The 26,486-nt window shown below is 37.7% G+C and overlaps 1 protein-coding gene across 5 annotated transcripts in view; it reads right to left on the bottom strand.

Moving 5' to 3' along the window:
* Positions 1 to 6,593: 6,593 nt before the first annotated feature.
* ATP2B1 (ATPase plasma membrane Ca2+ transporting 1) overlaps positions 6,594 to 26,486 on the bottom strand; it is a 66,442-nt gene continuing 46,549 nt past the window's right edge. For 2 of the 5 annotated variants that reach the window (XM_021710009.1, XM_021710008.1), the window contains 6 exons: positions 22,290 to 22,481; positions 21,846 to 22,059; positions 21,195 to 21,406; positions 19,380 to 19,487; positions 17,328 to 17,510; positions 8,585 to 9,845 (listed from right to left, as the gene is read on the bottom strand). In XM_021710009.1, coding sequence (XP_021565684.1) covers positions 9,534 to 9,845; positions 17,328 to 17,510; positions 19,380 to 19,487; positions 21,195 to 21,406; positions 21,846 to 22,059; positions 22,290 to 22,481 — 1,221 coding nt within the window. In that variant the 3' untranslated portion in view covers positions 8,585 to 9,533. Of the gene's footprint in view, positions 9,846 to 16,803; positions 16,956 to 17,327; positions 17,511 to 19,379; positions 19,488 to 21,194; positions 21,407 to 21,845; positions 22,060 to 22,289; positions 22,482 to 26,486 lie in introns of all 5 variants that reach the window. The other 3 variants (XM_021710010.1, XM_008053140.2, XM_008053141.2) reach the window with 3 other exon arrangements.

Below are 26,486 nucleotides of genomic sequence, written 5' to 3'. Positions count from 1 at the left end.
TCCAGCCTGGGCGTAGAATGAGACCTCGACTCAAACAAAATAAAACCTAAAACAACAAAGGCACCATCTTGCACCATCCTTTGTAATTGTTAAAGTACTTGTACATTTCCAAGTTCATCTGAACACCTAAAGTAGGGCAGGAGTTGTAATACTCACATTCCTGTCCAGGAAGCAGAGAGCTTGAGGTACTGAAAGATGATATAAGATAGAGTTGGGACCACCTGCTAGGTCCATGCTCATTGCACACAATGCTGCCTCTTCCTAAGCTCCTCAGAGTCCATCTTCCAGCCTCACCTGGAAAGAGGCGATTTTCCTCTGAGAAAACACTCTTGACCATTTCTCCTTACAGGGCTGCTGTGCTGAGGAAGGAGAGAGTGGTGCATGTGCTGGGAAGAGATGTAGGAACACGCAGGGCTTGAGGAAAACTTCATAGGAGAGGGAAGAACACATGGACACACAGCGTGCTCACAGGCGTGGAGAGAGAGATCAGGGATAGCTAGGAGGGTGGCATCACCTGTATCCCCAGCTACTCGGGAGGCTGAGGTAGGAGGATAGCTTGAGCCCAGGAGCCAGACCAGCCTGGGTAATGCAGACCTTAACTCAAAATAAAAAAAGAAAAAAAAGACGAGTAAGTAACAACTGTGTGAGGTGAAAGAGTTTTTAAGGAGCAAATACAGAGCTATTCAATGCTTTTTTGTTGTATTTATATACTTTTTTGAGGAGGTCAGGGGTGGTGTGGGCAAGGTGGTGATTTAGGAAGATTCTGGATGAGTTGAACATACTGGTGAAGGAAGAGACAGAGGGCAGGGTGTGCAGAGAACTGCGAAGGTGTGGGCCTGAGGTAAGAGGGACTAGGCTAGGGTAATAGCAGCGAAAATAAAGAAAGACTAAGAAAAGAGAGAGTGCTTGAAAACAAGAAAAGATCTTGGTTGCAGAACAGAGAATGAAGCATTTCAAGAAAGCATCCTCTGCTTTCGGATTTGTTGACTATTTATGTGTAGGATGGAAGAACATTTAGTCAGGCGACCCTTCAATCGGCTGAATGATTGGATTCTGTATCAGACTGGTACTGGTTTCGAAAAATGAGGTAAGGCATTGTCTGCAGACCTGTCTTGTCTGTCAGTTGTGTTGGAAACCAGTGTTCCCGCTAAGAAGCAGGAGAGCTCACATTTGAGTAGTGTGATGCTGAGGAGAGTTGAGAATAAACCAGATGACAAAATCAGGAGTCAAACTGATGCGTGATGTGTGATGGGTGACTGAAATAGTAGTTTAATATAGTTGGAGGTAAGATCCAGCTCTTTGGGACCAAAAATCAGTAACAGAATAACCAGAGGTGGGAGATGTCTGCTCGAGGCTGTGAAAAACTACTGGTGTTCAGGATGAAAAAGTTGCGTGCTAGGGCCTCAAATCTTGGCTTGAGGAGAAAGGAAGGTTTGGAATAAATGCGTCAAGGAATGGGCCTATGGAGAATAAGGGACAAAGGAAAGCTCGGTTTGAACTTCAGTGAGAACCAGGACATAAGTGTAAATTCTAGTCACCAGCAAGACTGACATACTCTACAGCTGAGCACAGGTATGAACTAAAGGGGGCTCTGGCGTAGGTGCCACGGTGCGGTAACCCCCAGGAGGCAAAGCTGAGGAGGTGAACAACAGCAGTAGTGAGGTAGCCAGCCTAAGTGCCTTGGTTAGAGGGACAGTGAGGGCTGTGGGTCCAGGAAGACACAGCCAGCCCAAGGGCCTTGGTTAGGAGAGTCAGTGAGGGCTGTGAGCCCAGGAAGACACAGTCAACTTGGGTGCCTTGGTAGGAGGGTCGGTGAGAGCTGTGAGCCCTGGAAGACAGCCAGCTTGGGTGACTCAGTTAGGAGGGTCAGTGAGGATTTGTGGGCCCAGAAAGAGAGGATCATGGGGACAACTTGGGACTAGCAGTTGTGCTTAACATGAGTATGGTGAGCAGGTGTAAGGAGCTTTTACAGGGCAAGGAAGAGTCTGGAGGAGATACCGACTACCATCTTGGGAGTATGCAGCTGAGAAATGGCCACCCTGTGTATGACGCCTCTGCTGAGGAACAGTGAACGTAAAGGCTGCTGTGTTCATGTGAACTTCATCAAGATTGAAGTGAACAAGATCATGACGTAGGCTCTCGTTGGTATGACTGGATTTTCATAGCACAAGGGCCTCAGGCTATTTGGATGAACAGGAAAAGCATACGGTTAACACAGATGGAGGAAATAAGACACAGGCCGAGACTTTCGAAGGGGGCTACCAAGAAGCAGAAGAGGCTGAACTAGAATGAGGAACGAGGTGGAAGCTTCCCACCTATCCCTCTCTACAAAGCAGCCAGTGAGACTTTCAGATGCCAGCTGCTCCCCTGCTCAGACTCCTTCACTGCCTTGCCAACTCACTCGGGCAAGAGTCCGAGTACTTGCCAAGGCTTGTGGCTCCAGGGTCTGGTGAAGTCTTCCTTGACCTTCTCTAAGTGTATCTCCGACCATCCACCCCACCACATCCCCAGTGGCTTCTTGCTCTCCAGTTACACTGGCCTCCTTGGGGTCCCTCAAACTTGCCACTGACCACATAGGGGAACCCTCTGCCTAGAAGGCTCTTCCAGACAGTCCAGCAGGTGGTTCTTCACTTCATTCAGGCCTCTGCTCAAATGTCACCGTATTTGTCACAGTATTTGTGAGGAATTCCCTAACTGCACCATGTGCCCCATCCTTGTGGCCTGCCGCCTGACAAGGTCTTTCTCTCCTACCCACCAGAACATAAACTCCCAAGAGGACGAACCTTGCTTGGTTCTCCCCAGATGCTAGAACAGTGTGAATTCTCCATGACAGGCACCAAGTATGTGTTGAACAAATGGAGGGTGGGAGACATGGACAAAGGCCATGAAAGCCATTGGCCTTAAATAATTTGGGAGGCAGGGAAACAGGAAGGGACAGAGGGGAGTGTTATTGGATGTTACAGGGTTCCAGGCTCAGACATTTGTTGGCTCCTGTTAGAACCCATGCTCTTCCCTACCACACTATGGAGGCTGAGACCTACTGCCCATCCTTGTCTACAACAGAAAATGAAAGATAAATGATTTCAGACACGCTGCAGGCTTACCCTTCTCAGGAAGTTTGAAGCTAACTGAAGAAGCAGCTTACGGTCAAAAACGTAGAATATTACATAAATTAAAAAGCATCCTAACTGGAACTTCCAACTTCAGATACCACAGGTCTCCCTCAGCTGCCATTCTTATTTTTCGCATTCATTCTCAGGCTACCCTTTAAGACATGCCTTAGGCCAGGGGGTCCCCAACCTCCAGTCTGTGGCCTGTTGGGAACCAGGCTGCACAGCAGGAGGTGAGCAGTGGTGTGCAAGGGAAGCTTCATCTGCATTTACAGCTGCTCCCCACTGCTTGCATTACCGCCTGAGCTTTGCCTCCTGTCATCAGCAGTGGCACTGGATTCTCATTTGGAGTGTGAACCCTATTTTGAACTGTGCTTGTGAGGAATCTAGGTTGTGTGCTCCTTATGAGTATCTAATGTCTGATGATCGGAGGCAGTGATGCTAGTGGTAGAGAATGGCTGTAAATACAGATTAACATTAGCACTGCAGTTTGACTGCACAGAGACCAAAATAAATCAGTTTGCTTGCAGTCTCATTTAAAACCCTATCAGTGAGTGAAGTGAGATGATGTACTTTAATTGCACAGCTGCATCAGAATCCAACATTTATTTCAGTCCATGCGTGGCCTGCCCATTGTTTTGTTTACTATTTCCGTCTGTACCTTTTCTTAATGGTGAGTTGTATAATTTCATTATATATTACAGTGTAATAATAAAATGCACAATAAATGTTATGTGCTTGAATCACCCCAAATCTACCCCCATCCCCATCCATGGAAAAACTGCCTTCCATGAAACCAGTCCCTGATGCCAAAAAGATTGAGGACCGCTGCCTAAGACTAAATATTTAGGATTTCAAAAGTAGTCTTACAAGAAAATGTTTTAAAATGCTTTTTCTTCATGAAGATATCTTAAAGATCATGAAAATCAGCATTTCATTTTTACAAACTAAGAGGGAACCAACTGACTATTCACAAAGCACAAACAACATTAACATAAAATGGTATTAAGATAGTAGTAGAAAATGGCTATAGCTTTATTTTAGAAATTGATCACTTAAAAATCCACAGTGCAATTGGGCTGAATATTACAGCATTAAGTATTTTCATCAAGAAAAATGCTGTCAAAGGACAAAATAGTTCTTCATAAAATAAAAAGTAAACTGACATTCCTTAATCTCTATTTCTTAATCTCACAAATTTCAAAACCAAAAAGTGCAGATTTTATTAATGTGATAAATTTATTTTCATTCCAAATTAGTTAGGAAACAAAGTAACAACCTGTTAAATTCATGAATTATCTATGAGTGAATAAACATACCTATCTTAAAAGTACTAAATCATAAAATTCTGTATTCACCGTATGCTAGTAAAAATACCATTCTACTGAGTTTATCTTTTTCTCTTCAGCTAAAGGAGGTCTGACTATGAAGACAGTTTGGATTATACATCTTAACAGGTGGTTTTTTTGGTCTCAGACTTTTGAGATATCTTCCAGAAAGGTTACGATGATTCTGAAGATCATCTCTAAAGCATCTGCTACCAAAAAAAGAAGAGCAAGAAAGGGAACACTCAGGAGTTAAGCAGAAATTTTAACTGTGTTTAAAAATTTAGACCCCGGTTTACAAGTTGTTAGTCTTGTAGTAAAGACCAGTGGCTACCAGCTTGGGTCCTTGAAGGAGTCCAGCTCAAGTGGGAATCCCAGCTCTACCTCACCATGTGACCTAGAGCAAGTTACAACTCTCTCAACCTGTTTCCCTGCTGTAAAATGGCAGAATATTTCAGAGGGTTTATATAGTCCATGTGAAGTGTTTAGCACATAGCAAATACTCTATAAGTAGTAATTTAGGTTGTGACAATGTCCCTTGTAATAACTAAGGAATATACCAGTGCTGAGACCTAGTGAAGGGAGAAGTGATTTGGAAAAATGTGGTCTTCATACCCCTGATTTAAATGAAGAGAATCTCAGGGACTTCCTGCATTGAATCCAAACCCAGATTGTGTGTTACTGATTTGAGAACTTGTTTCCTTAAGATATCATATTGGTTAAGGACATTGTACCAGGCACCAACATTGTATAAGCACACATACACATTTTCTTAACTTTGAAATAATGATGCCTTAAACACAGAATACAGATTAAACATGCCTACATTTAGTGTATTCACCTATAAACTAATTTTTTTTAACAAATAGAGAAAATGACAAAGAAACAGCTCTTAAGATGTAAAGCATAAAAGCATAAGCTCACTATTAAGAGTTTAAGGGGCAAACTTATCAAGCTGTTGAAGAGGAAATTATTTGGATAAAGGTCATTTCCTTTTTGACACATACTGATGAGAGAAGCACAGCGACACAACCACCAGCTTACCCTACCATACGAAACATTCTTTATGGTATAAACACACTTATTCTAAAATAAAAATTATTTTCATTAAGACAGCCTGATTATGCCAATAAGAGCATCTTTTTTTTTTTTTTGGTCCACAAATGAGTGGAACAGAGTAATTAAAAAAAATAAAAGCTGTGAGACCTCATCTCTACAATAAATCAAAATATTAGCCGGGTGTGGTAGCGCGCGCCTATAGTTCCAGTTACTTGGAAGACCAAGGCAGAAGGATCGCTGAAGCCCAGCAGGTCGAGGCTGCGGTGGCCAGAGCAGCCACTGCACTCCAGTCTGGGCGACTGAGTGAGACTCCAACTCAAAAAAAAAAAAAAAAAACAAGTTGATGTGGATCTGGGCTTGAGTCACAGGGTAGGTAGCACAGATTAAGGAAAGAAGGAGGGCTGCAGTAAGACACGAGTTCTCCAACATAACGGGGAAAGAAAAATGCCAACAAGCAAGACTTAAAGAAATTCCTCTTTCTTATTCAGCTGATTTTACAAAGAGGACTTAATTCAAAATTTAATTCTAATATACAAAATATATACAAGACCCAATGTGACAAAGTGGAAAATATCTTTGATGTCACAAATATGTCGCTTAAATATATATACTCAGTAGTGTACTAAGGATTTTTACTAACTAAAAAATATGGTGTTCATGATCATTTAAAGTTGACTCAGTTGCTAATTAATGTTTATAATTTATTATAAAAAAAAACTAAAGGCAATTTTATTAATTTGTACCACAGAGTTCAGATCATGGCTGGTGACAAACTTGGTTATTTAATGAAAAAATAAGCTTTTACAGTTAAAGTGAAAAACTAATCTGTTCTAAAACCAAAACATTACACGTCCATGGACTAGAAATGATCTAGTATGCTACAAGGGTTGAAGACGTGGGTAGAAGAGTAGGGATGACGTACCCACTTCCATTTTAGAGGCAAGAGCATGCATACGAGAACGCTGATTCACTGTAACACAACCATAACATTTCGAGTACATTATAGAAGTTTCCTCAATTAGATTTTTAAAATTTCAAGTAGAAAAAAGTAATTCCAAAATCATGTTCAAATATCAGTATTCAAAAAGTTCAGTCCCCATTCAGAAACAGATAAACAGTATATTTATTAAATGAGTTAAGACAAATAAACTTTACAAATAGACAAATAATAAAAGGCTCAGTGGCTAAAATAGATGGTAAGCATCATTGAAAGAAATCAACACCATCACGGTATCTCAGTTGGCTTACACGTGTAAAAAGAAATTTTCAAAGAGCAATTTCACAGAAATGAAGCCAGTTTTTTTTTTCTTATAAACAAATCACCATTTCTTGGTTCAAAACTGACATCTGTTATGAAAATTACCATATCACATATTTGTAAGATGACAAGGAGTAACTCATCTTCAAAGTGCAAGTAAGTTTATATACAACCACAAAAAAGGCAATGATGAGGAGAAAAGGATTTTTAAAAAATATACAAAGATTAAAAACATTTGGGATGCAAAATTAAACAATTTTTTGGTTAGAGGATAAAAGAGGAAAAGTGATTGAATTACAGATTTCAGCTATACATACTAGATAATGGGATCCAAGATCTTTAACAGCTTGCTTGCATTTTTTTTTCCTACTTACATAATGCTCTGGAAATTTCTGGTAGAAATTACAGTGTCTCAAAGAGAGAAATACACACCAAGCATGTCTTGCTACTACTTCATGGATGTCGTAAGACCCGTTTATGGATTAGAGGTGGTGTAAAAAGCCATTGCCTTGAGTTGAAAAATGAATACTGTAAAAGCTCAATACAAATCCTCCAAAGCACATGCACTTCTAAATCTTTTGGTAATTACATTCATATTTAAGCATAACCAAAATAAAAAAGAAAACTAAAAACATTTCCCTTTTCTCTAATCCCTATGCCTCGTAGGCTCTCCAGTTGATAGGGTCAATTTTTAGAGTTGAAAGGGTTCTCCAAGACAGAGTCTAGTCCACCACCCTCATTTAGGGTAAATGATTTCCCCAAGATCATGCAGCACATTAATGGCAAAATCAAGACTAGAAACCAGGTCTTGACCCTAGTCTAATATGCTTTCCAGCATAACATGCTACCTCTTTTTACAGTATGATTCACTATAAATACCTGATGAATAAATGTACAATTACAAATGCTGACACAGCCAATGTGTTCCTAAGACTTGCAGAGGATTACTGCAAAGATTTGATGGTGAGAAAAAGATTTCCCCCACCCATCAAAAATATCAAGCACCATCAACTCAATGTTTCTCTGCTGGGTCAGCACTCTCAGATGTTGTAGTAGTCCTCGTAAACTTTATGTCAGCCTGAGGATTGTGTATCTGGTGAGATCTGAGCCCTAACATAATGCCAGTTTCTAAAGGGTAAAGACAGAGGCAAAAAAGGGAAGCAGACAAAGTAAGGAAAAGAGAGGCTAGCTACAGAATCTAATTGGCTTAGAGATGGGCATTCCAGCACAAAGTTAGTTATTACATCTAAATATATCATTTTAGAACCCTTTCCATCTTTTTATATCATCTCATTTAATCTGTTATTTGGCCACTTAAGAATTAAAATAAATGTATCAAAGACAATGGAGGTCATTATTTCTTAAACTGTGAGACTATTTTAGACAAACTAAATTCTATGAAGAATATGTCAAATGACAAAATTGTGATAATTTTCTTAATCTGATTCAGTTAGATTACCACCAAGGAATTAAAGCGGTACTTCATGGGGCTGTTACCATCTTGAAACTTATTTCAATTGTGGTTAGAGAGAATAAACTGATGTACTTTACTTGCAGAATCGAGAAAAGAAGCTGAAATGTCTTTTAAAAAAACATTGCCATGAATTTATTTAATAAAAGGGCATATTTATTTATGTTTACAAACAAGTTTCAAAAACAAAAGGATAACATGTATGCTTCTACTTATTAACCTTTTTCAAAATGCCAACAGCCCTCATGCTGTATGAAGGTCTCTAAGAATTAGAAAAACCATTACAGTTCACTCACAGTTCACCAAGACATCACTGAACTAACATGGTTAGACATAAACAAAAAGGACTAAGGTTCTCTTGTAGTTTGATAGTTTGATTTAATTTGATTTGCCTGAAATAACAAAAGCATTTCAAGCATCTTTCATTATGTAGTTGATGTCCTGCATTAAACTATCTACTAAATTCTGAACAAAAGGTTATTAGCAAGTTTTCAAAAAATTTAAAAATTAAACAGTTGTTTCAAAACCATTAAGTAGTAAATGTATTTAAGAAACTAATTAGGACAGATGCCATAACTTCATTAGAACACCACTGCTCATGTTTTTTTGTTTTGTTTTGGTTTTTTTTTTTGTTTGTTTTTTTTTAAACAAAGCATTAGTGTTATCTATTTGGCTATTAGTATTAGCAATTTATCTACAATATTTAACAAGGTAATCGTAGGCAAAAATTTAGTACAGTTTCAATAGAAACACCCCTTTTTTTCCTGAAAATACAGCAGTATTTGAAGGACTAATTTTTTTCTCTGCATCAGTTATAAGGAAGCTTCCCATCTATGAACAGGAACAAAAAAAGTATCTACAAACCTTGTAAACAGATCTGTATCATTTATAAACATAAATAATCCAAATTATTAACAGCCAACAGCAGAAATTAAAGTATCAATTCACTGACCTAGAGCTCTGTCTTGCCCAGCTTCACCTCTCCCTCTCTCCCACCAGGGACTGAGATCAACTACCCCTCTGCAAATACACCGCTCAGGACCGAGCTGGGGCACTGCTGAGCGTCCATGGTCACTTAAGCTGAGTCACTGTTTTTCTGTCAGTTCATTTCTCCCACCCCCCAAAAAGCACCCTCAGTCTGGCAGAAAGCTTTGCTTTTTTTTAAAAAAATAAATCTACATTCGTACAAGTGTGTCTTCTGTTGAAGTCCATAGACAAGAATACTATCTTGTCCGTCACAATATGTGAAAAGACCCAGTTTCAATTTGTTTCTTTACAATGCAGCTAGTGTGTTAACATTCAGCTTACAATCAGAGTGATGTTTCCAAACTATGTAGTGGGCTTCCTGGGGATGAAGAGGTAGCAGACTTGTTCATTTCTATTGTAAGGTGAATTCCGCTGTCAACAGCATTGTTATTTTTGTTGGGAGAGGGTGGAGGACTGGAGTTCCGTTTTGTAGGAGCATCATCTTCAGCATCAGTGTCATCAATAAGGGGGATATGAGGCTCTGAATCTTCTATCCTAAACTCAGGATGTGTCATAAAGTTGTGAATCGAACTTCTTGATTCCGGTTTTTCTAACCCTTCATATAAAGAACTACGAAATGCATTCACCACTCGAATCTGTAAACATCAGAAAACACAGAAAGATGTCAGTACACTATTAACTTAACCTAAAAGTGGTTCATTTATGAGTCTGAATCCACAAACAGCTAGGTATGAGTGAATCATATTTGCATGTAATGCAGTGGAACTTGCAATACACTGTAAAAAAATGAATATTTTAGTAGGACACTACAGAACAACAAAACCACATAATCTAAGAATTAAGAGGTAGAGAATTCAAATACTAAGAAAACCTCATTATCACTGGCTAAAAATTTAATAGCCATTTTATAGGATTTGTTTTCTTAAGAGAACAAAATCAAACAAAAAACAAACAAAACAAAAACTGAATCATACACAAGCTTAGCTGATTTTTTTTAAATTAAAAAGAATGTATTTTTGAAAACAATTCAAATAAGTTAAACAAAGTCAAGCACAAAGGGTTACTATTCATCATGCTAGGAATTAGGGTGTTACCGACCATGAACAAGCCAAGCAAATAGAAGCTGAATGCCACAGTGAGCTCACATCTACCCCACTCTTCCCTTAATTAAGGAGAAAAAACCCAAATGAATATCTATAAAATGCCATTAAACAGCTATAAACATTTGAGTATATGCCATTTGTCTATACAGTGTTAGTGTTTTTCACTATAACAGATTAAAACTTAAATCAATTATGATGGCTCTCTGGAAAGAACAGATTAAAAACAAAATAAAAAAACTGGGATTCTTCTGTGAAAAATTTCCCAGGAGGAAGACACAAAGTTTTAAAGTTTTCCAGTATTTTCACCCCTAAACAATTCACCTTCCTTCTCATCTCAGAAGTCTGCTGCATGAATGAAAAGACAGTCAAAATCAGAGACATCGCTGCGCATGTGACACTGTCATTAATCCAGTGCCATTCAGATATTTAAAAATCCAAGTAACTGAGCACTTATTATATATCAATTTAAATGTAGTGTTTGCTTTTGCTTTCATTCTAATAAATCCTGTTTAAATAATGAAGATATTATTTTCTCATAATGTTAAGAAAAGTAACTGACACTCTGACATTGCAGAAGAGAGATATGGTCATCCAAATCACAAGACAATAGTAATGAATAAATTCATAAATTTCTTCAAATGAACATGTGAATGTATTTTTAAAAATTTAATGTAGCATTTAGGGCCACATGTCCACTTTTGGCTCCAACCTCATCTCTCCTCCAGGTTTCATCTCTGATTACCACTCCCTGTTGGTAAGCTGCTTCGGTCCATGTCACCAGCCCTTTGTATGGAGAATACAAACAGGTAAGATCAGAGGAAAAATGAATTCCAGCCCTGTCACTCCCACCTTTAAAGTCCTAGTCACATGGGTTTTTTCAACTACAAAATGGGAAAGAACAAGGGTACTGCCCTCTGTGGTTGTTATGGGAGACTAAATCGGTGAGCACACTACAGACTGAAGGGCTAGCTGGCAGGACCAGTGCCCAGCTTCTCACACGTCCATGTGCATACAAATTAGCTGGGATCTTGTTAAGACGCAGGTTCTGACTCTGGAGACCTGAGACCTTGCAATGTCCAACAACCTCCATAGAGACACTGACTTGTGGACCCCTCCTCCACACCTGGAGTGGCATCCGCCCTGCATGGTCTTGTCACTTCATCATCAGCTCTCTTGCCATTCTATTAGAGTGTTTGTGCTTCAGTTTCTCAATTTGACTGAATATGTATTTGCTGCTAGGTATCCATTTCTTTTACTGTTCTTATCCTCTCCCACCTTTACTAAGATGTGAAGTGTTCTACATTTGACGTGTAAACAATATGGGTGAAATACATCATCATAATCCACTTAGGGTTTTGCTGTGGCTTCTCACAGTTCACATTTTACACATGCGGACACTTAGCACATGTATAAAGGATGTGGGAGCAGCCAGCACCAAAGGGTGGGGACTAGCCAACACTACCCTGGAACCGCTGCTCACTTGACCAGGCTGCTGGTACCGCCATTAGTGGAGATCAAGAGACAGTGGAGTTCCCTGTGTGCTTTCTTTCTTTTTGTTGTTAACCAGTCTGGGTATAGAAGGGAGCAGTGCAGAATCAAGAGGGGAAATCAATGCACTTTTCTAACATGTTAAATTTGGAAACTACCTAGAGCTCAGAAGAAAGGTGTGAGTTCAGGTTAGAGATGTGGGTGTGAGGAGGCTGTGGGAGGGGTGAAGTGAGCCAGGGCAGGCAGGACTGGCAAGTGTGGTGTGCACAGATTAAATTCCTTCTTTCCAACACTTCCATTTTGGTAAGATTTTTTTTCTCTATCTGAATTTATTGAAATAATATTAGAGATATTTATTCTAACCACTTTATAAGTAACAAAGCTGAGTGAGAGAATGGGTAGCTGACCTAGTATGTAACTCCCACTTGGTGCCCCAAAGTCTTATAATCCAGGTTTCTGGGCTCCTTAGAAGTCAACAGAAGACCAAAACATGCAGACTGTAGCTAGTGCTAGTACTTTAGAAGGACAGTTCAGCAATGCTTCAAAGAAATTTCACTCTTAAGGAACAGTGCTCACATGAGATGATGCATGTAATAAAATCCAGGCTGGCCAGGAATGATGGAACCAGGTTGGTCTGACTTTCTACTTACAAAGAATGTAAGAAAGTACTCCTGATCTCAGGCATGGCACTGAGCTAGCTTATACTTGCTAGGCTCTTTATTACTTTCTACGTGTAAAATTCTCAGTACAGTGGTAGGTATTTTGAGGAAAAGAAGAATTATGTACACAAAACTTTAGGTAGGCAGGAAACTATATTAATAGAACAAATAATTCAATTTAAGCAGAAATATAAATAACCTTATTCATTCTTGAAATCCAAGCTTCACTATTTATTTTATCCAGTATCTACTGTGACTGCCAATACACAACATATTTATACCCCCTTAAATGATCAGAATTAAGAAAAATTCAATAATTCCTAAGTCAAAAATACTTTAAAAGTAAATTATTCAACAGAGAGGAACATTCAGAAAAACGATGTATGAAGCATTATATGCTAAACAAAAAACATGAAATTATCATAATTATAAAATAATTTTAAGAAATAGGAAATGACTTGTATCAAGGAAAAAATTCACTCAATATAAGTAACTAATCCAAAAAAGATCAGATACCCTGTAAAACCATTTTTCTAAATGCCATCCTAACTTTTGGTGGTAGAAAAGAGTAACAATATTATTGCTCAAAACACGGTAACCAAAGAGTCAGTTCTAAAATACTAGTGTTGCATCACTAGTGGTTATATCTTAACTTCTACAAAAGACTGCCCATTTCTGGAATCTCCGTCATTACTTATCTTTATGCACTAACCTAAATAACTGCAATGGTAAAGTAAAAGATACTCTGCAACAGGAAAGAAGATTCTAAGTTTTTTTCCCCCAAAGTTGGCTATTTGCCCATTCCTTTTCTCAAAGGAAGACCCCACCTGTGTAATGTTTTAATTACCTGGAATAGGAGTTAGCAAACTTTTTCTCTAAACTGGCAGACAGTAAATATTTCAAGTTTTGTGAGCCATACAGTCTCTGTCACAATCACTTAACTCTGCCCTTGTAGTGTAGAAACTGCCATAGGTAATTCTTAAATGAATGGGCATGGCTACATTCCAATAATTTATTTCCAAAAATAGGCAACAGGCTAGATTTGGTCCACAGCCTGAAATTTGCTAACCCCTCATCTAGAAGACCAAACTATTTCTCAATTTCTCATTTCCAGGAAGACACAGCTATTTATTCAGCAAAAAAGTATATTAATGGTAAAGGTTCATATTAGAACGATATATTTTATTAAAACAACAACTACTGAATGTTTTCTCTAGAGAACTGTAAGAGTACAGTTCTGGCTAACAAGTGGGGGGAGAAAAGATCTCTCCAGAAATGTTTTGCATCTCTGGAAAAAGCTGAAATGGATTATTTCTTTTATTTTACGTAAAGCAAGGACTCCAAAGGTTAAAAAATTTGACATCCATAGATATTTCTAAGACTAATCTATAATAGGGCAGAAACACAGTGAAAACATGAAGGCTTTCATTATACATAAGAATACTGTTAAGTAATTCTACATGTTGGCTGCTGTTCTGTACACCAAGACAAGGCTCTTCCAGCAAGGTTGAAAGTATTTATAGTAACAGCAGTATAATTACTGCCACTGTCAGTATATATACCTCATTAGTAAGACAGGACTCAGTCCCTGGATACCTTATGGTCCAAGAAAACTGGACACAAAATACAGTAGCAAACATCTCAATGAAGTAACAGCTACATACCTCCCTTTGCCACTCTCTGAAGTGTATCTCCCTGAAGGACAGCACTATACCCATGGCCACATGGTCCTGAAACTCAGAAGTCTCAAATACAGCTGTGCATCAGAAAGGAGGGGTGTGTGTGTGTGTGTGTGTGTGTGTGTGTGTGTGTGTGTGTGTGTGTGTGTGCGCGCGCGTGTGCGCGCGCGCGCGTGAGAAAGAGAGAGAGAGACAGAGAGAACAGTTTATGACTAATTTGACATTTCATAGAAAGCCTGGAACACAATTAGTCTGAGAAACAGAGTAAACATAGTAAACATAAACATGTGACACCCTCCAAATATAAACATAATCGATCATTTAAAATATTGCTAAAATAAAAATGAGTAGAATACATACCACCCAAGTGATAAATCTTTCAAAAAAGTGTAACATGAAGCTAAAGAGTAGAAAACAATTAGACAAATCCAGAATGTAGAACCTTTTATAAGACACTTAGCCTAGACTCTTCAGAAGAATCAGTGTCATTAAAAAATACAGGCAGGGCATGGATCCAAGGTTAGAAACCAAAGAGTCGTAACACACACTGTCAATGGCTCTTTCTTGGATACTGGATTTAACCAGCCATAAAGTTCTTTTTGGGGCAACTGGAGAATCTGAATCTGGACTGCACACGAGATAATATGGTGTAAGGTGATGATTATACATTAGATTTTTCTCAGGGGGAACATGCTGAAGTATTCAGGGATGAAATGTCATATCTGCCATTTCCAAATGGTTCATTGATAAAGCAGATGTTGTAAAATTTTAAGTGATAAATTCAGGTGAAAGGCATTCATGTATTAATTTTTCAATCTGTCTATAGGTTTGCAATTCTTCAAATTTGAAGTTTTGAGGGAAGGGGGTCTATCAGGATAACGTCTTAGTCTGGCTCCTACTCTGGGGTATATACAGATGCTCGCTTTCCATTCCAGCTTCATCAACCCCTTACAATTTGTAACTCTTTTAGTACCACAAGCTATGATCACTTGAGCCCACTCTCTTCAACTGGTGAATTCTGCCAACGTTCAGCTTGGGATCTCCTTCAGGCAAGTTTTGCTGACTTCCCAGGGTGGACTAGGGACCCTGTTATAACGGTATTATTATGTAGAAATTTCTAGCTTCTTGTCTGTTCCTCTCATGAAACTGCAGTTCTGGAGGCCCCGGAACAGCCTTAACATATGGTGGGCCTTCCATAAATGCTCAGGACACATTTACCATCCAGCGCAGGGTGGAAAGAAGTCCTAAAGAGCCAGGGATAGTTTGAAATCCACAGATATGGGGAGAAGGGAATGCAATGGACATTCACTATATCAGGCGTAAGGACAGGAAACTTATATTTACCATTTCATACAGGTAGGCCATTTCTAAAAGGCAGATTTATGCATGTACTTAAGGTCAGTGTGTCCTGAAAGCACTTGTCTGCTCTTTGCTTTCCATCATACTCTGTTTATCAGTCATGGACAAGTCACTTAAATGCCAAGTCAGTTTTCACACCTATAAAATGGGGGCAGTTCTTATTCTGCCTGTTTTACAATGTTGTTAAAAATATCAAAAATTACTTAAGTGAACAAAAAACAAACAGTGCTTAAGTAAATAAATAGCATAGTTTTCTTTCTTAAATCATCATCTCTCCAGACTCCAAGGTCCCTCTAGTTCTTCACTGGCTGGAGGCCACATGGAAAAGATAGTTCTCTGTCCACTACAAGGCTAACCTGAGGTATCTCAGCACATTTTTGGTGGGGCTGGGTTTATATTTTTAAGGCCTCCAGTATACTGAGAATCCACCATGAATTCTGAAGACTAATTCACAGTAAAATAATATAGGTTGTAAGGTTTTTTGGGAGTTTGGCATTTACCAAAAATCTGAAAGAACATTTGTTATTCTGGTCAACTGATAAAAATTACATGTAATGATTCACAAATCAACAGTATACTTCCCCTTCTTCTTCTGAAATGTAACAGAACATTTCTTATCTATAATGTATTTTTATACTAAAGTGATTATATAGACGGAAAAAACAAAACCCAAACCATAAATATGATACAATTTTTGAAGCTTACACAGGAACCTCTTTCCCCATCTCGGAAAAAAACCAAAACAAAGCAAAAAAACAAAGAAAAGAAAAGAAAAATTCAAAGCGAGGCAAAGTTTAGGTTAAAAAGGCAAGCAACTAGGTATATATACTAAAGTATTTTTTTCTTCAGGTTATTAAACTTACTTTTCAAACCGGACAAAAGTCAAAATGCTAAATCCCTTTAAAAACGCTACTTGCTGGTTCTGTTAGGTCAGTCTCAAATCACATGCTTCTAGGAACCATGCAGTATGAACATGTGCAAAGGCATATACTCAAAAATTTATAGTGGTTTCACAGATTCTAAGCTACAATTTTATTCCCCATAGTAACTACAAGAGTTAGCACAGAGACAAACTCACAGATTTCCTATCTACTCTTTGGTTGCAATTGTTCCACCTGTTATCTAGCCCTCTAAGAAATAAAACAACAACAACGACAACACTTTGAGGTCTCAATCCACTTTACGAAAAGAAAGCTTTATGAAAAGCCTGAACGATGAACTTAAACATTAAGGAGAAAATGAGAAACGTTAGGTGTGTGAACTAGGAAATGTTAATTTCATGCACTTAGGAACACACACTCACACCCCACAGTAGTAGAAGCAGTAGAAGAGGAAAACACTACATGTGTAGGGGTAGAAATGTTTGTTACATCATGATGCTGGCTGGCGATGGAGGGTTGCCGCCTTAGAGCCCCCTGAATGGAACTTCCACTCTGGAAAGCATTCACTACATCCATCTGCAAGGAATCAGAGACGGTGACAGCTTGCTCAGCAAGAGAGAGAGAGAACAAGAGAAAGGACCATTCCATCTATCAACATATAAAAAGTAAGGAAAAGGCACTTTTTATAGAGCAGATACATAGGCAAGAGTAGCATTTTGAGCTGAAGGGGGGAAAAAGCTAGAAAAAAGGAGCTGGGGGCATATAGACACATTCCTATGTAATCAGTTAAAAGTCTCACTCATTCCAGGCACCAGTACTAATTTTCAAAAGAGTAACTTTTGTGGGTTGGGAAGGCTAGAGAGAAGTCAAGGCGCACACGCGAACCTCCTCCCCAGGTCAGAAGCCCCTGCTCCAGCTACCCCGCCTACCTCTCTACCAGGCCCATACCTGCGTCTGGATTCTGTTCAGACCTCTAAACCACAAGATTTGGCCACGCCGCAACTCCCGCTCAGCGTGATCAATCTCTTCAACATCCTCCGCTAATTCCTCCTCAGGTATTTCCTCCTTTTGTGTTCCGTGACCAGCTTCTTTGAGGAATTTTAAGCGGCTAGTTGGAATTGTTGAAATAAGCTACAACACAGGGGAAAAAACTTAGAAATAAATTGTATCAAATCCAGTTGAACTGATTAGCTTTACTGCTTAAAGGCATTAAAAGTGGTGAGAGTATTCAACTATCTTTACCAATGACACAATGAGACCCAGTTGATCAATCTTTCTCTCCCAGAACAAAAAACATTCTTCTCTTAACTACTCAAAAGACTTAAATTTGACAGCAAAAAGTTTTCCTGAATGCAAATTAACCTGATTATATTTTTCATATTAGGACATTCAAGACAGTAAACTGAAAAACCATGCTTTAAAGTAATAATATAGTTACTTAAACCCCTATTAATTATATTTATTTCAAATAAAATGAAAATGCCAGGTGGTCTTACTAGATGCAAAACAAGTATATGTTCCATTAATGCTGTAAGAGTTCAATGAGAAGAAAACATGTCAAAATTCAAAAAATTAACAAGTTTTCACTGAAAACAGATTTGTTTACTAAATGTCATTCATTTTTATAAAATGCAACTACTTAAAACTGGATTAACACTGATTGGTAACAACACCAAACAGAAACAGATGCCCCAGAAAATATAATAAAGGAGAGCAAAAACAGCGACAAATATGTTTTAGTTCATGTGTTAACAGCCATTCCCTCAGAAAGTTGGGTTTAGCAAGGAGAAGCAAGTATGCAGTCAGATATAGAACCGCTCCAAGAACTTCTGGTTTGACCACCTCATTTCTTCAAGGAGACAGGCTCAGAGACATGTAAAGTGACTTGTTCATGGAGTGACTGAGAACCTAGGTCTCCTGACCACCAAAGCCAGTGCTCGTTCTACCATGGCACACTCAGAACCAATAGATAATGTCAACCATTGGGGATGTATGCTGTACTGAATTTCCTCTTCCTGAAATCAGTCAGATTATCAGAAAACATTATTAATCATAGAATGGTCATCAACAAGAAAATATGGACCAAGTAAGGATGCTATTAAAAGACGATCTCTATTAAAGAGGTATTCAGAATTATTAAGAAGAAAAACCTCAGAACCTAGAAACACAAGAAGGAGGGGAGGTAATAAGGCATAAAGATTGACCTAAATTTAAATAAAACTTGAAAGTCTGGTTTTATTGATTTGCAGAATGACAATAAATTAGCTCACACAAGTTACATACCGTGACATATGTTAACCTTCACTTATGGAAATGTCAGTACAGAATCTCTATCAGCTAGTTTATAGCAATGGTAACGGGATTAGAGTGAACGCATATGCATATATCATTATCATTTATCTTCAAAAAATAATGACATGCATTTGCAAGTAGCTCTGCCTATAGTAAAGATGAGGTATGTCTCCTATTTCAGGCATGGTGTTTTATACATATACACTGTGAAGACTAGTCAACCCAAATAATCCAAAATGTCATTTTGTGGTCCCTTTTCCAGATACCATTGTTTGTTTTTATAAAAATATTCCCTGTAAGCAAAACTCAAGATTTTTTCTGTTTTATTCTGGGTTAAATTATATAACAAAATTATAAAGTAAGTATAAAAATTTATTATGAAAATGCAAAAATAGCTTAGAGAGTAAAATATACAGGTATGGGCATCCTATCCTCGGTAAATACATTATCTCTAATAACTGCTGCAAAACTTGCTCTAAAAAACAAGTTAAAAACTATGTAAGAGATTAAAAGAGTATTGTATAGGCATAATCACAGTAAACAAGAAACATACTGGAACAGATACAATTATTTTTAAAAAATCACTGAATTCTCTCTTGAAGTAGAATCAATTTAGCACCAAGTAACAAAACTGATTAAAGAAAACATATACTAGAATTTTTTTTAAAAATCAGGTTAGATTTGAACAAAAACTGATGAGCTTTTTACCTGGCCCCAGAGTAATGTTCCCATTCCTAGGAATATTGACCACAGCCACTGTTCTATTGAAAGTTCTGAACAACTGAAAGGTTTTCCACCAAACTGCACAATTATTATCTGGAGAAATAATCAAAAGGAAACTCATTTAAATCTTTTAATTTTAATAACTCATAGACATTAAAAAATACCCCAATGTATGTCCTCTCAAACTCAAGCTGAACAACCACTATTCTGATGAAGTGTATAACTGTCACAGTTGAAAATAAGACAATTGAAGAAAAATCTCACTCCAGTATTTTAAATGAATGCACATTTAATGTTTACTAAAGATTAACAACATTCTCATGATCAAGAAGAGTAACTGTTTCCAATATAACCCTCATGCAACTATGCTCTCTGTACTTAGTATAATTCTTTACATAAACTTTGCTTTTCATGAAAGATGGCATACTTTTGTGAAAAGATCATACAATATGGAAAAGTGAATAAAAGTGTGCAAGCTTCTTCATTCTACATAGGTGTTCATGCCTAGTTAACATTCAGATGTGTTAGGATAAATAAGAATAGACTGAAAGAAAAGGAAAGCAACTGGCAAAGGTCTACAAGCAGAGGCTCACTCAGGTGGCTGCCTCCGATCTGCCCTCTCTTATGAGGAACGAAGCTTAATCATGTGCATAAGTATTAAAATTCATAGCACAGAACTTGTACTCCTTCCTTATTCTAAGCAGCCTAAAACAGTGCATATGGAAATATTAAGTTAAATAATAAATATTCACCTTCTTGTGAGTATGACAGGCCTTTCTTTAATATGGCAGTTAAATAGCTCAAATATTAAAATTAAATAAAATAATTTTGGTAGTTAACATTTGAAAATTTTGTTTTTAAGTTACAAACTTCATTCTTTTTAGCTCAACTTTATTCTAATTTAAATGACATGCACTTGTCAATTCTACTATTTTTCAAAGTCAAGATTATATGGACACGTGCAGAGAAAATCCCAACTGATTTGTCAGTAGCCCAAGGAGTCAGATCATAACTGATTTGACGACCAAGTCTGGATTTTCAAGAGAGATATAAAACTGGAGTAACTTTCTTTTGTAAACCAAGAAAACAATGACCATGAAAAAAGTTTTAATATTTATTTGCACAAATGTTCTTAATTTTTTAAAATTTAAACTTCATCTTTTTTTAGGGGTATAATAAGGGATATGAAAAGAAGACTATTATGATTCTGGGTAAACAAATACAAGATTAATGTGATTGGCTAACTTAGTTTCTTTTCTTTTTTTAAGTTGGAGTATCACTGTCACCCAGGCTAGAGGGTAGTGGCATGATCACAGTTCACCACAGTCTTGACCTCCTAGGCCCAGACAAACCTTTCACCTCAGCCTTCTGAGTAGCTAGGACTAGAGGTACATGCCACCGTGCCTGGCTAATTTTTTTATTTTTCTATAGAGACAAGATCTCACTATATTGCCCAGGCTGGTCTCAAACTCCTGGGCTCAAGTGATCCTCTGGTCTCCCAAAGTGCTGGGATTACAGGCTTGAGTTACAGTGTTCAGACTGGCAAGTTAATTTCATAAGAAATAATAACCTTTCATTTTAGAGTTAAGAGAAATAAAATTGTCTGTCTAGTTAGTTGTGACATTTACTTCTAAGAACAAGACACCGAGTTTCTACATTCTTAGTTCAACATGATACTTTAGGCGTCATCAAATAGTTCCACACATGTAGCCATCAAGTAATTTCTTGAACAAGCTACCTGTTTACCTAATGGTTCTCACATAACAATAAAATTTGAAGCTACCTTTTCCAATTACCCACCTGTACCACAAAAGTGCCTAAAACAATTGTGCAGAAGATGGCATTATTAAAGATTCCTTCAAACACATTTCTTTCACCATGAATTTTTCGGGCATTTATTTCGTTGAAAAGTTGCATCAGCACAAAGGTATTAAAAACAATAGTATAATGTTCTGAAGGAGGAGCATGCAAAGGAGCATTTCTTCCACTATCAATATCAAAAAATTTTTCTCCTGAAAGAATGAAAAATTACCATTTTAAAATTATCATACAAAATAAATTAACATTTCAAGGAAGTATATACAATAACAGAACTTAGCCAGCCCTTTTATCTGATCTGGAATGACAGCACAGAAAGAGCTGGAAGGGACCTGGGATGACCTAGTACAACCCTCTGGTTTTACAGATGAGGAAACAGAGGCCCCAAACCTCTGATGACATGCTCAACGTCACATATAAGTCAGTGGCAGAGCCAGGACTAGAAATCAGGACACTCTATGCTCCCCTGCCATCTGTCACATTGCCTCCCCAAATTTACAAAGCACCTACTGAAAAAGAGGAGAAAATTACAGATAAAAAGGAAGTCAGAAAGAGAACTTAGGCTCCTGAAAAGTTTATAACATTAAAACATCTTGGATAGGAATGAAGCTTTATTAGACACTGAATTCTTACCAGCAAATAAGAGTGTAAAGACTACGACAAGTTGATAGAATGCATGACCTAAAATATTCTTCATCATTGTGCGTGAGATGAGAGGCTTGTTTCTACCATAAGGTTTCCGAAGCAGGAGAGATTCAGTGGGTGGTTCTGTTGCCAGAGCCAGGGATGCAAGTGTATCCATTATGAGGTTCACCCACAGCATCTGCACAGCCTTGAGTGGTGAGTCCTAGAAAAGACATGTTTCCTAATAGACATTCACAACTATTCAGGGACTCAACAATGCCCAGGAAGCCTTCAGGATTAAAAAACTGAAGAAACAGAACGCCATTGTATTTTTTATATTAATTAGTCTAAAATGCTAACCATCAGCTTACGTAAGTATTTAAATACTTTAAAAAGGCAGATCACACACATTTCTGATTTAAGGTAAACAAGTTTAGACACATTGTTACCTACTTGAGTAATACAGGCTCCCGTGAAAGCAACAATCACTGCCACTACATTAACAGTAAGTTGGAACTGAAGGAATTTTGAGATGCTGTCATAGACATTCCGTCCCCACATAACTGCTTTAACAATGCTTGTAAAGTTGTCATCTGTGAGAATAATATCAGATGCCTCTTTAGCAACATCAGTTCCAGCAATACCCTGTTAAAAAAAAAAAAACGAACGGTGAATTAGATGTAAAGTTTTAAATGTAACTTTTAATTCAAAAGGATAATATACAATTAACAAAGTTTACCATTATACCTAATAAATATTGACTTTACATTGAAATAAGGTAATAAAGTTGTTCTAAGGTACTCCTGAGAAAGACACACTTGTTCAGCAGAAATCAAACAAAGAATGAAGCATTAGAAATAAAGTTCATTCAGGGATTAAAAATTATTATTTGTACTTCAACTCTAATAATTAGATTCAAGACATATTTTATAATTTCAAAGACAACTAAGCCAGTAGTAGAATATAAAACAGAATTCTTAGTTTTCAAGTCACTGCTGAAGTAGTAAATAAAATTATATCACCTGGAATAAAAGAGAAGAAATAGGAATACATAAAAATTAGAAAGCTAAAATAAAATTACACATGTAATATCAAAAACAACAGTTGCATAAAAAAAGATAATTAGCCCTATTAAAGGACAAAGACTTTTAGAGTGCATTTTGAAAAGGTTTAATTACATGCTACTTATAAGAGATTTACCTAGAAGAAAATAGCATAAAATTGTTAAAAAGATGATAAACATTAAAAAAAGAAAGTTCAAGTCAGGTTAAAAATGGAGGCATGAACAAAGGCATTACCCAAGTTTCTTCCAAAAGTCAAACAAAAAGATATATTAAAAAAAAAAAAAACCCACAAAGACAAAGTCAGAGGGAAAGGAGATTCTAACAAAAAACAAACAAAAACCTTCAGAGGCTGGAAAGCGGATAACCAAATGGTAAATCCATCAGCAGACCCCAAAAAGCTGAGTCCTAAGACAAAGTTAGGGAAAGCAGGAGGAGCCCTTTATTGCATTACACAATCCTGCTGGAAATCTGAACACTTGGCAGTATCTAGTGGTGCTAAGAGCAGGGATAGAAACAGGAGTGAAAAAAGGAAGATCTCTTGAAAGTCTACTGGAGATGCACTTAGAAGCTTCAAACTAACAACAATGTTGCCAACAGGAGAATGAGCTAGATTAATAAACTACGTATTAATAAAAATGAGTGGACTACAACTACGTGCAACAGGAATGACCCTCACAAACAAAATGCTGAATGAAGAAGATGAACTCAAAATAGTACATAAAATATTATTCTTTTGTACTAAGTTCAAAACCAGGCAAAAGCAACCACCTTCAGGATACTGGTTATCTTTACAGACAGACAGGGTAGTAATTAGAAAAGGGCATGACTAAATCATAAAAATTATGAGGAAGGTAATGCTCGAGAAGCCTCCTATGATCTGAATGTGCCCTCCAAAGTTCAAGTGTTAGAAACAATCCCCAACACAACAGAATTAAGAGGTGGGACCTTTAACTGCTTTTGGACTTCCTAGCTTCCAGAACCTTGAGCCAAAAAAACTTCTGATGTTCATAAAATGCCAAGACTGAGGCATCCTGTTTTACAGCAACACAAAATGGACAAAGACAAACCCTTTCTCAGGAAGCGATGAGGGGAGACAGCTCTACCAAGTGAGGGAGTAAACCAAAAAAGATGATGCCATGAAGTCCAGGAAGAGCAAGATGCAACACAAGGGAGAGGTAAAAGAGATCCCCATGGTTGGAGGCCAACAGGACAGTGAGTCCAGATCAAAGCACATCAAAAGACGCAAGAGAGGTATTGCTAAGAAGGTGGAGCTGGTAAGAGTGCCAGAGGTCTCTGACATACTGGAAAGAGAACTCGTATAAGTACATTAAAAAAATCTAACCAAAATATAAAAGCAAAATCATAAAAAGCAGTGAATAAAAAAGACAACTTATAGGGAATATAATATGGTGTGTGAGGAAAGAAAAGTAATTATAGTAGACCACATACATGCTCAGCCTGGAATAGCATTTACAGTCACATGAAGGACTGAACATTGAAGGTAGCTAAATTATGCTATCACCCTACAGAAGGATGGACCAGGAGTAAGCAGGAGGTACTTGCGGTGAGACAGTGGAGGTGCCTGTGATCATATGCCTGTGAAAGCACTGAGTCCTCATCTTCCTTAAAGAAAGTCAGCACACACACAAAAAAAGCACCAGAGGCACGTGATTTAGTAAAATGAAGGCACACAACTAAAAAAAAAAAACTAGATAAAACAGTCAGGTTTCCCTTGGGAAGCCAAAAATTGGGGTGGAAGAAATGGCATGTCATAGGGAACTTTGGTATTAGGACTTATAGAACTACTTGACTTTGTAAATGATATGTATATATTGTTTTGATAAACACAAAAATAAAGTTCAAATAAAACTTTTCTCAAGATACTCAATGAAGAAACAACCTTAATTTACAATCGAAGTCTCTAGCTCCTAATCTGAATATTTTACTCTGAATGTGCAACACATTTAATACATGTAAGCTTAATTGCAGTTCCTGATTCTCATCATTTTGGTATTTTACAAATGCAAATATCATCACTCCCTTGTTCAAAAATCCTTAAAATTCCGAAGACTAACTCTAAAATGTTTACTGGTATCTAAATACAAGCTAGCTCCAGGGTCAAACAAGTTTGGAAAACTTTCCATTAGAAAAGGTAGCTCACATCTGTAATCCCAGCACTTTGGGAGGCTGAGGCCAGAGAATTGCTTGAGCCTAGTAGTTTGAGACCAGCCAGGGCAACATAGCGAGACCTTGTCTCTATTAAAAAAAAAAAAAAAGGCTGGGCACGGTGGCACACACTGATAGTTCCAGCTACTTGGGAGGCTGAGGCAGAAGGATCATCTGAGTGCAGGAGGTCAAGGCAGTAGTGCACTGTGACCATGCCACTATACTCTAGCCTGGCTGACTAAAAAAAAGTTAAATAGCTTTCTTGGGGTGGGGGGCTATGAACTTCTTAGAGTTGTAAGCTAGCAGGCAGTATGAGTCTCTAAGCTTATTTTAGTCCATCAGAAGTCAGCTTGGGAAATGCTAACCTAGAAGATAAGAGAAAAGATCCCTTATCTTGGTATTTAAGGCCATTTTCCTGGGGGGGGTCGATAGGAATCCTCCCAGCTTCTTAACTACTGACACCACCATACCCTCTAGGTAGGCTGAATTCCTTAGTAAGCAATTAGCTGTGAATACAGTCCTCTAGGCTGTACAGTCCTCTATGTTCCGCTCCCTCCCTCAGCTAAAATGGTACCTCTTCCAGAAAACCTTTCCTGGCCTCCTCAGGCAGAGTCAAGGCCCATTTCCTGAGACACTCAGTGTACTGTGTTTGTCCTTCATAGATGTCCCTGTCCTGTGATCATGAACCTTCAGAGGCAGCAAGTCTTCACCTCTTAACATTTCTGAACTGGAATACTGAAAACAGCTTCTTAATATTTGGAGAATGAATGAATCCCTCACTAATCAAAATAAAGTTTAAAAAGATGGCATTTTAATTACCTTAGGTTTTACTACCATAGATGCATTTGGTTATTGAACTACACGATGGTATTCAAGCTTTGATGATAGAAATATCTGCATCTGTGGTTAAATGATTTTTGGTAAGAATAATATAACGTGACTCTCTCCTTTGACCAAAGCTAGTATTGTTGAGGGAATAATGACAAGAAAGAAAGTCTGCATATGTTCAGTACAGATGTAACCATCCTTTTTCCCCCCCGAGTATTTCTGATCCTCAGCTGGTTGAATTCATGGATATGAAACCCACGAATACAAAGGGCCGTCTGTGTATGCAGAATACACACTTCATGTATCTGATGGAGAGAGTATGCTCTAAAATGCTATTTCTGCCTGAAAAATAGGGGGCATATTTAGAAAGAACTAATCAATAGTAAACTTTTGTGGGTAACTAAAAACAAATCTTTGAGACAATGAGTTTGTCTTTCAGTTTTAACTGAGCAAATACACAACACTGAAGTAAATTCAAGGTTAAACAAGAGTGACTTCAAGTTCAAGCCACTAAGCACTTACATTTTCTATTTTTGAAATAAATTTAGATTTTTGATGTTAGCATTAAAAATAAAGAGGTACAATCGAGTCT

Source organism: Carlito syrichta, unplaced genomic scaffold, assembly GCF_000164805.1.
Source record: "Carlito syrichta isolate Samal-C Ts95f unplaced genomic scaffold, Tarsius_syrichta-2.0.1 Scaffold287905, whole genome shotgun sequence".
Classification (NCBI taxonomy): Eukaryota; Metazoa; Chordata; class Mammalia; order Primates; family Tarsiidae; genus Carlito; species Carlito syrichta.
This window is presented reverse-complemented; position numbering and strand designations above follow the sequence as displayed.